Source organism: Mastacembelus armatus, chromosome 4, assembly GCF_900324485.2.
Source record: "Mastacembelus armatus chromosome 4, fMasArm1.2, whole genome shotgun sequence".
Lineage (NCBI taxonomy): Eukaryota > Metazoa > Chordata > Actinopteri > Synbranchiformes > Mastacembelidae > Mastacembelus > Mastacembelus armatus.
The window spans coordinates 6,209,661-6,223,216 of NC_046636.1; the positions used below are offsets into that span (position 1 = coordinate 6,209,661).

Consider the following 13,556-nt stretch of genomic DNA (forward strand, 5'->3'; position numbering starts at 1 on the left):
GTACTTCAAAAGGAACATATAATCAACTTTCATGACATTATAGAGACAATTATTAGTAACTGCATAAAATTGAGGACTTTCAGTAAATAATTCAAATCTGTTGCAAGCACATACCTGGGCAAACAGATAGTCGAGAGAGGCAGCATCTAGCAGGGGTGTTCCCTCTGGGGTTTTCTGTGGGCTAAGTCCTCCTTTGAGTTTACTGATACAGTGTCTCCAAACTGGAGACTCTCCTTCAGTGGTGCCATGCCAATTTTTGAAATAAAACCTGGCAGGAGAGACACATAAAATTAATTAATATGGGCTGTGTATGCAAGGCTTTCAAACAGCACTCAAAATGTATAGGGCATTAAAAGTTAACATAAACAGCCTTTATGACAAATAAATTCCAGGAATTGTTTTAGTCTTAATTTCACTGATTTAAATCTGACATGTCCAAGAACTCACTACTAAGTTTTGCAATTACTGCCTGAAAGGAAGGAGGATGTCAGTTCTGTGAGAAACAAGGTAAACCTCAGGTCTGCATTGATACACTTTCAGCCTTTGGTTGCTCTGTTTCTTTCTGTATTGTATGTAGTGATTAAAGATGAAGTAAGGTTACTCTTATTAATCCTCAATTGGTCATCTCCATTGTGACTGTGAATACAATGTCAGCCCAACTAGTTAGAATGTCAGTGCTGGGCAACATCAAGGCTTTTGGTCTTTTAGGTTTTGACCTTTTTCCTGTTTTCTATGAAATGAAGCAATTTTTCAGCTAGCCTGCGCCTTACAGAGGAAACGTGATCTTTGTCTGTCTGTATGGCACCACAGACATTTGTCTATACCCATTTCAGACCAACAGATTACAAGTTCAATTGAAAAACATGCAAAAAAAAAAAACAACTTGCAAATAGAGGAAAAACATCAAAAATAAAATGATAGGCAATTTTCAATTTTCAAATTTGAAGGTGATGTACATCAGAAATATGTCTTCAGTCAGACTCATCTTTAAATGGGGAGCCTGTCATAAAGATTACGTCTTGTCTTCAGCATTTGCAGAAAAAAAAACTGCTCATGCTACACTAGAAGTAACCAGCCAGCCAGAAGCTTTTTGGAGCAGCAATGTAACCTTGATTTCTTCTTATTTTAAGCCACAGTAGCACAGTGGGATAGTAATATGACTCAGTCAGTCCACCCACAAGGCATTCATGGCTTCCAGATGATGTATTATTTTGTTAATGACATTCTTAACAAGCTGTTTAGTTTTTAATACAAATTAGCAAAGGTTAGCTATTAAATTAAGATATAAAACATGGTAAACAAGGCCAGATAAACATCAGCACATTGCACTGTCTCTGTAAGTATGTAAGCACGCCCAAGTCCTACCTGTCTAATGCACAGCCTCACAGAGCCATTAACATGAATGCAAACTTTTAGTCAAATATGTTTTTTCTTAATCTGAAGAAAATCCATCATGGTAGCACTTTAATTCCTGTGTGTTTGTGTCTTTGTGTTAAATCTGTGGATGCTGCAGACTGTGGGTATATCGAGACCTGACCACAACACCCTGCTTGTTTGTAAGTCTGCACTACAATACGCCAAGCAGGCTGCAGCAAAAAAGAAAAAAAAGAAAGAAAAACATACACAAGCACATATGCCACATTTAGGCTCTATGAACACTCACTTTAATCGCTACTAGCTATTGTCAAAGCAGGGCACGGAGAAAGAGGAAGTGCAATTGACACCACAGTAATGTTTTTTCCTCGTTGTTTGAAATGCTACTTCACTTGTAAAATGGATTCAGGAGGGTTGAACCCCCCTAAAATCCAGTCAGGTACAAAATATGCCATTACTTATCTGCCTTTTCAAAACTCATATTTTAACTGATAATTTATGTCTAAAGGTTTAAAATATCTTTGACTGTTTTTCCTTTCCTTTGTCTCACTAAGATAACATGAGAAACAAGATCTAGAAGCATGTAGGAACTTGTGATTGTGTCTCAGCCTGCCAAGGTACCCATTGCAAATTGCTCTTATAAACTTCTACTACACAACCAGAGATACTGCTGATCCACAATACAGATTAATAATATTGAGCATGTTAGTTTTCAGCTAAGGGTGTCATGAAATTGTATCCAATTAAGTGATATGCCCTTAGGCTTCCTCTGCCAGCAGGATTTTATATACCTGAGCCTGACAAGCGTACTGCATCTGTCTCACTCTTATGTAATATTTACAACCTTTAGAACTGACAGTCACAATAATAATAATAATTAAATATATAGTATCTTTCCTAACAAGTATATAAGGTGTAGTAAAATCTATGCCTCATTTCATATCTCTGAGCATCCTGGTCCTTGTTGACCAGTTTTATTTTTGATGCCTGCCACCACTTCAGTGTGTTTTGCTCTATGTGAAAAAAACAATAACACAAAGGGCTTGTGGATGGATGATGGACGTAGTGATGTTTGAACTCCAAAAGAAAGGAACTCACTGACCCTGGGAGCACAGTTCATAACTGAAATCTTACAACTTTTATAAATAATCTATATTATCTTGCATTTCATTGGTTTATTGTTGGCTAGAAAACTGTGTATGTATACGTGGATTAAATATACTGACAAAGTTATCAGCTGCACAAAGCTGAAGATGTTCAATATATTAAAGTTAGCATCTGCAATTTGGACACATCCCTTAAAATAACCATAGTGAGGCCTAAAGGAAGGTCTCAGATGTAAATCCTTTCATCATTCTTTACAAGGAACAGCATTTCAGCACCTTTCAACCATTTGAGCTCCCAGATCTCATTACCTGGTCACTTCCCAGAGCTAATGAACCAAAGATGTGAAAAGACCAGCTGGTAAATCAAAAGTCCAGTGCCCTCTAAAATCATACATTTCAACACACAGTCTTTTAGGTTGGGTGTAAGGACTTCTAGGGGCCATCTGAGTAAAGGACAAACCCAGCAAAGATGAGGCATGCTGGTCTATGTTGCAAGACTAGGAGAGCATGGCTCTGAGAGGGGTCCTACTATCATTCCACCAGACAAGGTTGCTCTTTTCTGAAGTTCATATTCAATAGGGATTTTAAAATTACTCTTACATTTACACCTCAGATTTAAAGTGATTCAGTCAGGATAAAAACAGATAGAAATAAGATAGATATAAATTTGTGTTTGTTTATTTGTAACATTCAAATTCAATATTGTTAGGGCCTGCTGTCATTCTTACCTCATCCGATAGTGCAACTTCATACTGGTTTCATCTGTGATCTTGAACTCATAGTTGGGGGGGTACCATGTTTCACTTGTCTCATTGTACAGGGCGAACAGATTATGGCACAAGGGAGAGATTGCTGAGAAAAGAAAGGAAAAAGAAAGGGGGGGATCAATATTCAGACCAATCATTAGATTAGAATAGAGGCTGATTTGCAACCCCCATCCAAAAGAGAAGATTTAAAAGCAACAGCAATCTGCTAATAAAACAACATACACACTCGGAGCTCCTGTAAATACTTCACCATATCGGTCACTTGTTTACTCTGTTTTTACCTTAAAAAACACAAATTAAGTTTAGTACAACATTTGGTTTTTAAAGAAAGCTTGTAGGCTTTAATATAAGGCTTCAAATGCCTAAAACAAGAAAGGAAGTGAAACAATTTCTGTCTTAGCCCAGCAAAAGAGCTAACCAATCACTTAAAATTACTAATGCCTGGTAGGCAGACAGTTCTTGTAACAGCCCCTGGAGTGGCACTTAGTCTAGTTTTACAGTAAGTGCATAGCTTTTGATTTATGGCACAATTGATTTACAGTAGTAGCATGTACTATGATGATATTATTAAGGTGAGTCATTGATTATATGACAAACACGCTTTCAAATATGATTTCCATCTTATTCTGGATAAAAAGTATAGAGAGAAAAAAGTAAGAGCACAGCCAATTAACTTTATGGTCACAAGGGCTGCAAGTAGGACTCTTTAAAGATTATCACCTCTCAGAGTGGGTGGTAGAGGAGACAAAAGGGAAACAAAACTAAAAAGAAACACATCTCTCTCTAACACACACACACACATATATAAATATATATATAATGTTAATATTATTATTATTGCTATTATTAGGAGTATTTTTCCATGCTCCTTTTAGCGTTCCAAGCTCTTTTTTCATATATTTATTGTAATTTTTTTGATTCCTGCTGTGACACCTGAATTCCCCTGCCAGGAGATCCATAAAGTGTCATCTAATCTAAACAACTCAACTAGATATAGTAAGAAAACAATGTTTTTAAATGTAGACATTGATAAAATCTTTACTGTAATGTATACCTTATCACCAGTGTTGCAGGTGTTGTGCTATAGTTTAAGTTGTATTTTACCATTAGTTCCTGCTAGGGCTGGGCGATAAACCAATTTTATCGATTAACTTGAATGTGTAGTTTACATCGACTTGTCTGAATGAAGATCGGTTTTCTCTTTAACATCTTTAACATTCACCCCACTGGGCTCAGCCACTCCCCCCATGCGTTTGCCATATTAGCGATACACAAACCACATGGCAGCGAGCAGGGAAGAACTCGTTTCCAAGAAAGGCAGTGTCATCCGTAATTTGGAAATGGTTTGGTTATGTGGCATCAGACGCAGAACAAACAACAACCCTCTGCAAAGTGTGTTTGAAGTCTGTTACTAGCAAAGGTAGCAGTACGACCAATTTACTGCAGCACCTCAAACCCCCACCCCAAGTGGGAGAGATGTTGGACGCTACAAAATGAATAAGACCGTGGCAGCACAAGCACGCCTGCCGGGGGGGGGGAAATAAAAATGATTTAAATCATGAATCGGATTTTTTGCGAAAAAAATCTGGGATTTTTTTAAGGCCATATCACCCAGCCGTAGTACCTGCCTTTTACTGTCTCCGTTCCTAGCCACCTTTCTCCTTGTGCTCATCCCTCTCTCTGTGGGCCTGCTGTTTTTCTTTTTTTTTTGCTCATTTGCTTTTTAATTTATTAATGCTGCAAAATATTCCTGTAACCATCACAACTTAACTAAAACAGGTCCCTGCAGACACCGTCCATGGTGAACCACTCACACTAGTCAAACAAACTGGACATCAGTTTTGCAGTATACCAACACATCAGTCACTTACAGCATTTCTTGGCAGCATCCACACAGAGCTCCTCTGCAGTGTAGCATCCTTTGAAGTATTCTAGCTGGTGTACACCTGGTATGTAAAAGTGGATCTCCAGGCCCCAGTTCGAAGTAGGAGAGGAGGACAGTTGGGCTCTCTTGCTGGACCTCCTCATCTTCCCACAGAGTAGCCTGCTCAGCTCCATCACCCACAGAGATGACATTCAGACGCTGGATATGGGAAATGAAGGAAAAGCAAAAAAAACGCTGAATCAGGAATGTTATGCTGAACTTTTTTTTTTATTTTTAAAAAGGTCATGGTTTCTTTATGCAACCACCTTTCATATCCTATACACTCATTTAAAGGATATGGCCCTTAACATAGTTGTCTGTCAATCAGCTTTTATTAAACGACCAAATACAACAGTAAACTGACCCAATAAGTGTGTGTAAACAAAGTCTGATATTCCTCTTTAGAGGTCTTATTCAAAAACTACTGAAAACACCTCATTGAGCAACACATGTATTGGAAAAATTATTTTTACTACAGTTCTTTCTTCAAAGGGTTTGACTGATTTCATGAAGACACTGCAGGTGCAGTTCTATGTTGTATGTTTTTCATGTTTCTGTGTTACAAAGTGCCTACATGACAGAACACTGTGTACTCGGGGGGGGGGGGGGCATTGTGTTCTCAAGGTTGCATTGCTGTGACTAGATACCAATGTGTGAAGGAGTATTTATGAGAAATGACTCTCCATTATGTGACTAAGAACTATCAAATAAGATTGTAGATTTTTATAATATAATATAATATATATATATATAATATAAATATAACCATATTAGGGAATAATCTTTGCATTAGAATAAGGAGGTAAGGGAAGATTATTTGCATGTGTAAAAAAAAAGTCTCAGTCCAGTAGAAGCTGAGTAGCTGGGGATACAACAAAGTGCCTGTATACTTTGTACTGCTCTTTTTCTTGCAAGAAAATACATCTCAAAAGACAACTTGGTGTGTCATTCTCTTTATTGCTTACCTCAGGGTTTTTGCCACAACACACCAAAGACCAAATACAACAATTAACCCAACAAGCAATGTCTGTGTAAACAAAGTCTGATATTCCTCCTTAGAGCTGTTCAAAAACTGCTGAAAACATATCATTGAGCAACACCATTGCACTAGACATTTTCGTTGATAATGAAGAACATGGCTACAGTCTTTATTTTGAATCTGTGCTGCATAAATACCCACTGGAGAACCAACTTTGCATACTACAGTACCTAACTGCATTATGAAATAATTTATCCTTTTTAAATTGTAGTTTATGTCAGTAACCATCTAAGATATAAGCAAATACATATATAAAAAACAGAAGTTTTAAATCAGAACATAAAATTGACTTATCTTGCCCAGAACGTACTGCATTTGATGGTCATTAAAATGAAGTTAAATGTGGTTTAAAGTACTTGCCAAGTACTTATTAAAATAGCATGAAGAATGTAAATGAATTATTTGGCTTACATTTCCCATAAAGGTAAGACCATTTTTTAAAAATCACAAGAGGTGTCGCTACCAAGTTTACCAGAATGACATATACATGTTAGCCTATCCTATAGTTGGGTTATACATGACACTTTCTGACCCCCATCAAGCTAACATAGATAGTCAAGTGTGGTGTGTATGTGTACATTTCAGTAAGTAGTACTAACTGTGTGGTGAACAGCAACACTGACAGTGAATGTTCACTAATCTGATGAGTCACTGATACTGTGCAGAGCCTTAACACACGTATGCCCACAGAACCACTCAAGTGACCTGATAACAAGCACACAGAAGACAGACTTTCACTGCACAGAGTTTGAGCTACACTGCTGGATGAGTCCAATACCCAGTTCACTTAGGCTGCACAGCAAAAGCAGCATGTGAACAGCAACAGCCATAAGTCTTTCAATGACTACACAAGATATGATCACCCAAAGTCCAGCTTTACACTCAATGGTGCACTGACCGGACTTAAAGAACAACTAAACACCTATCTGAGCGTCACTCCACCCACTACATCATTTTGAAAAATGCCAACAAAGTGGGCATGGGGTTGAGAAGGGGGAAAGGGAGAGGTTCAGTGGGGGCCAGATTGTGGATGTTTGAAGGAATTTGACAGCGTAACAGCTCCTGTTCAGAGCAAACTGGACAGTTATATTGAGTCACAGGAGCACATATGTTACAGAGAGATCTTTGGAGGTGGAATACTTTTCTGCTTCAGAATCCTTGGGAGCAGACTGTAGTGGAGGATGACAGTCTCCAGCTGTGTCAAGCTTCTGGCTCCATCCCCAGCTCTCAAAGCTGAGGCCACACTCACTAAAGCTAAGCTAATATCAAACACATACAAAGTTGAACTAACAGCTAGAGCTAAACCTACAACTAATGAAGCTGGACAAAATAAACTTGCACTAAAATAATTTATACTAACAAACAAACTGCTTTATCTCAGCGTTTCATGATGAAACCCTCAACCTCACATATCACCTGCCACCAGCTCAGCCATAGTAAAATTCAATTGCAGTAGCCAGCTTTAAACCAGTACAGGGCAGTTGCTATATACATAATATATGGAATTAAAATACTTTCACTGAAATGTCAAGTTTTGGACCTGACTCAATCATCTAACCTACTAAATAACCATATACATTGGTGTTCAGCTTTTGTTTTGTTACTGTGTTTAGTCACTGCAAAACCACTATGCTAATAGTGTAGACAGCTGCATTAGCTTGAAATAGCATAAGTGGATTAATCAATTAGTTGATTGTCAGATTAAACCTATTAACTATTTAATAACTTACTATTGTTTCAGTCTTTTTTCAAGCAACAACATTTATTGGCTCCTTAAAAATTTAATTGAAAATCCTGGACTTTGGAAATTCACAATTACATTTTCACTGCCTTATAACAAACATTACACATACAAATGATTAACCAAGAAGATATTTGGCAAAATATTATATAAAATATTGAATTAATGTTCTGCTCAGTGGACAACTACAAACTACTACTCCTCCACTATTTAGTAAACACTAGATTTCTAATACAGTGTGTGAGAAGTAAAAACAAGGTGTGAGGACATTGCAAATGCTGCCCCTAATAACAAGTCAGCTTTGCAGCTGTGAATTACAGTCATATCTGTTACTTGTTATTCAGCTGATTTTGCTAAGCTCCTTTGCCACAATATTCAAAAGCTAGCTGAGACACAATGTGAATACCTTCCATTAGAGACTAAATGCTTCAACAAATCACCATAGTATTCAAGATTCAAGATTTAGGGTTAAACAGTGCAAGAATACAGACAGCCACATGCAGTCATTAATCAGGTTACCTCTGTATAGTAAGAAGCGTTTAATGCACACCACTAACTTACTGAGAAAAATCATTACATTGCATTACTCTTTTTACAAAGCAATGTCTTGATAACTTCACTGCCAGCATATTTTAGCAAAGATAGCACACAAATACTGATAACCATTGCACTGGTGTCTTCCTTCACATTAAGTACATATATACAAATAAAAAACTGGAGAAAAATAGTAAAAAGAAAAAAAAGATACAATGACAGAGGGCCATCCTGTGACTTGAATAATGACAGTACAGTGAGTACATTTGCTAAACCACTGCCCTTTCTTGCTTGTCGCAACTCCTGTTAACTTCCAATTAAGCTGACATATTCCATTGATCACTGAACCATGAGAAAAACAATTTTATTTAAATCAACTGATTTTTTATTTTATTTTTCTGATATGATCTGGTACATGCCAATTCTTAGATTTGACCATGGGTAAGCAAAGCAGTCAACTTGTGTGTGTTATCTTCCAACAGTCACCCTTTCTGATCATCTTCATTTATCACAGCTGAATTTCTTAAGAAGAGATTTTCAGTGAGTCATCCTGTCTGCCTTTTAGCGAGCAGGTGAATCACTGTTCCTGTTCTAACTAATTTCTAATGAACACATCTGAAAGTGTCGTCTGGGTATTATATAGTAATTTCTACTGCATTTAAAACTACAAAATATCTTTTCTAAATTATTAAAGCTATTTTTAGAGCTAGCTATCAAGACTGGCAGCACTGATCTGACATTTCTACTGCAATTTTACAATCATTAGACCATGTTTTGCACAAGGCTTATTCAACTAAATAAGTTCTCTGCTGCATGCTTTTGTTTTAAAGAAGGTAAAATGACACTTCTGAAAAAACTCTTTTTTTTTTTAAATGCCAAAGAAAATAAACCCTGGAGCAGCTTAAAACATGACTAGTGATATGAAGCCAACAGTTGTTTGGGTAATTCAGATGAGGGTTAAATTAAATCCGAGAAGCTAGCTTTTTCCGAGAAGATATAACAAATACTGTCCTACCTTGTGCTTTCCACAAAAATAGTGTACAAAATTGAATTGATTAATCAGCTACTAGTTTAGTATGTATCGAGATCATAAGACTCAACCCAGAAATTATTGATATTTTTCTAGTTGGTGATTAAGCAACTTTGAGAATTGCTGGTAACGTTATACCAGTTAACAGACTGATTATTCATCTAATCTTTTCATCTTTCATAACATGTATGTTGTCACATCCTTAAAACTAAAGTAAAATCTAAACTAACTGTTATTAGCTTAGGTGGACTGGACCACTATTAAATGCATAATCTGATGTTAGTGCCCTTATAAAGATAAACATATATATATATATATATATATATATATATATATAAAATGTTCCTGTTCAGTTGATTTTATCATAACTTAACAGATGAGAGGCTAAAGGTAGCTGCTATTTGGTTATGCATAAAAACTCCCTAACAGAAAATCAGGATCAGAGGAGGAGGATGGGTCTAGGCCATCACAAAGGTGCTTAGATAGCAAACAGTGGAATACCAGAGCAACAACCACAATTAACCAAAATCAATGACATCAAAAAGCAACAATAATTTTTCAATTGAATGTTTAGTCTGACCATAACAAATACTCATTTCAATAGGGAGGTCACCAGCAAGCCAGTAACAGTTCATGAGTACCTGCCTTCTCAAACTGTTTTTATAGAATGTTTATTAAATGAGCTATTTTGTACCATTTCCTGCAAAAAATAAAACTTGGATGAATACGTTCTTTAATGGTCAGGATTCCATTTATAAGCAAAAATTAAATACACTGATTTTATCGATTAACTCGAATGTGTAGTTTACATCGACTTGTTTGCAGGAAAACTGGTTTTCTCTTTAACATCCGAACTCGTTCCCAAGAAAGGCCTAGTGTCATCCGTAATTTGAAATTTTGCAGTGTCAGACACAGAACAAACAAGACCCTGCTGCAAAGTGTGTTCTGCTGCTAGCAAAGTTAACAGTATGACCAATTTACTGCAGCATCTCAAACAGAGCCATGCTGCCGTGTGGGTGAGATGTTGCACCCTATGAAATTAATAAAACCGTGGTAGCACAAGTACACCCAAAAAAAAAAAAAAAAAAAAAAAAAAAAAAAGAAAAAATCGATTTAAATCGGAAATCAGATTTTTTTTTTTTTTTAGGCCATATCGCCCAGCCCTACTACAAATACTAGTGTCACTGCATTTTTTATTTTGATTTTTAGATTTAATTTTAGATTATTCAAATTTAATTGAAATCTATGGAGAATTGTTCTGCCAAACCTCTGATGATTATTTTCAGCTGCTCCTTGCTGGATGCTCTACCTTTAAAATACTTCAAAGTGGACTCAAGGACGTTCAGCTCATGTTTTTGTTCTCCATTAAAAGTTCATGTGTGATTTTTTTAAGCATGTTTAGGATCAGTGTCATGTTGGAAAAACCCTTCGCTGCCAAACTATTGGAGACTGTGGGTCATCTTTTCATTTAAGATTTGAATATATGAATTTGCAATCATAGTTACAACTAGCCAATAAATGTCATGCCCCCATGTCCTCCATTTTTCATAGTTGGCACAATGTGGTAGTCCTGGACAGGACACAAAAATGATGGCCTCCATCTGATTCAGTCAAACTCATCTGAGTTTCATTTGATATTCAGTATCTTCAGGCTTCAAATTTCTGTTTGATCTTGCAGTTTTCTGCTATTTTGTGAGCCATGTTTACTTTTTCTTATATTCTTATAGTATTTTAAATGTCAATTCCTTTGACCATTTTTACATGTGCCACAGCCTGTTTCTGTGAAAAATGACCCTCCTTCAGTTAATGTACAAACAAGTAGGGCTTTGTAAACTTACCACTATTTGTTACTTATTAATGGTGATATCAACAAAACACAGATTTAATCTAACTGTAAAATGTAAAAGTTCAAAGTGTGACAGTTCAAGTTTCTATCAAGGAGAGATCCTCGAAACCATTTTCTTTTGTCTGAACTATATCTTAGTAAATCGTGGTGAAGCCAGAAACTTGGTACTGTGTGTGTGTGTGTGTGTGTGTGTGTGTGTGTGTGTGTGTATATATATGTGTGTGTATAAGCATGTGTGTCTGTGTTCATTTCTGAGTGTGCTGGGCCCAGGAGGAAGCACCTCCTTTTCTCAGTCTCAAATGTGTGAAGTCCCTTATTATTTGCTGTGGTAGGGTTTTCAAGATTTACCACAATATTTGCATTACAAGTAGGGCTGAAGCAGATGGCTATTTTCAGTGTTGATTAATCTAAAATTATCCAATCAGTATTATCTCACCAATAAGCTATAACATGTCACCAAATTGTGGGAAATATCAAAATCCAAGGTCCCATCCTTAAATGTCTTTTTTAGTCAGATAATCAAAAACACAAGTAGTAGCATATTTTAATTACCATAAATGACAAAAAACAGTGTATCAACTGATTATTGCCAACCAACTTTCAGTCACTGATTAATTGACTGCAGAGCCATTCACTGCATGATCTGTTCCAAAACAACAAGAATATATCTAATCATTTCACTTAAATCCAGACTTAATGTATTGGAGCAGGGACCATGTGGCCCCTGTAATCATCCTGGTCCAGCAGAGGCAAAACTAACAATTTAGTTTATTTATTTATATTTTTGTTTTATTTTTCTGTTCTATTTTAATAATGGATCAATAGTTTTTAGCTTTTTTTAAGAAAGCCTCTGCATAAAAAGAATTGCTAGTAAAATCCCTAAATCCAAACCATTGCAATTAAATCCATCTCAGCATTTCCCAGAAAGCCAAAACTAAAAACACATTTCAGTTTTCTTTCACACCTAAAGAACACAGTGGAAGACTGTAAATTGCTTTCTACATTTTATAAAGAGCTTTAGCTTTCAACACTTTCACTTTAGGTACAGCAAAACAAGTGAACTGACTTCCCGGACAGTAGAGACAGACCAGCCTGTGATGAGGGAAATTACAACATCATGCAATACAACAAAACAGCTTTGAAATATTTTATGAATTTAATAATCCAATATTTGTGTTTTTAGGTCCTAGCTTGTGAAGGCGTTATTGTGTTGACGTAGCTACATCATATTGAAAGACATTACTAATAATGTGTCCCTGCTCTGTTCACTGTAGATTTTAATAGCTCTCAACGCAGTTTTATTTATTTTATTTTAAACGCGCTAAGCATCAGCCCAGCATCTATCTGCCTGTACTGAACATGTATGAGTCCCAAAGCTATCACGCCAAGACGGCTGGCCGGCTTTGGCTGATATTAGCTAGCTTTTAGCCATTTAGTTAATTTCGGTCAAAGTCAACAGCAGCAGGGCCATTTCCACACTTGGCACCAACAGAGGAAGATGTCAAACATGTGGGTGGGCTCAGTGGACCAGGAAAAGGACATTTTTTACCGACGACAACGCTGAAATAATAAACGGTTATTTACTCACCTAGCAAGCTTAGCCAGACAGCTGGCAAGTTACTTCCGTTTCGTTTAGTACATTAGACGTTTCGACCAAGTTGGAGCTTCTCTCGACGAGGATTTTATATATCGCTTCTCGACTGTTTGATTGTAAAACCTCCCAAGAAAAATGTACAGTGTCCAGAAATAAAGAAATCTGCTGTTAAATCCACTGAATTTCTTGATGTTTGAGATTTTGAACGCACACGACGTCTTCTTCTGTTCTTGCTAACCCTTCCTGACAAGCCAGCCCCTTTCCCGAAAATAACGTAAGTAGCCTTCAGTAGAATAAGACTGCTGATTGGCTGCTTAACTCGTCACTCAAGATGACGTCACAGGTGGTATGCGTGACTAGTCGCACAAAAACAATATACTGATACTTTATTGATTACATTTTAAGGAACTTTAAACTCATGTAAATGAACACTGTTATCTCTACATTCATCCTTATTTAGAAAGAGCTGTGTAGTAACAGACATCCCAAATTCTTTGAATATTAGACTTCAGTTACATTAATTTGGTGTCTGTTCTGACTGACATAGCTACAATACCATAGGAAAAAAAATAGCTGTATCCATTTACTACCAAACTAATAA

General features: G+C 36.6%; 1 protein-coding gene across 1 annotated transcript in view; it reads right to left on the bottom strand.

Moving 5' to 3' along the window:
* Positions 1-13,221, bottom strand: part of jak1 (Janus kinase 1) — a 35,655-nt gene extending 22,434 nt beyond the window's left edge. Inside the window, exons 1-4 of the mRNA XM_026323810.1 lie at positions 12,950-13,221; positions 5,119-5,330; positions 3,209-3,332; positions 115-268 (exon numbers count right to left, since the gene is read on the bottom strand). Coding sequence (XP_026179595.1) covers positions 115-268; positions 3,209-3,332; positions 5,119-5,323 — 483 coding nt within the window. The 5' untranslated portion in view covers positions 5,324-5,330; positions 12,950-13,221. The remainder of the gene's footprint in view (positions 1-114; positions 269-3,208; positions 3,333-5,118; positions 5,331-12,949) is intronic.
* Between the last annotated feature and the right edge of the window lie 335 nt (positions 13,222-13,556).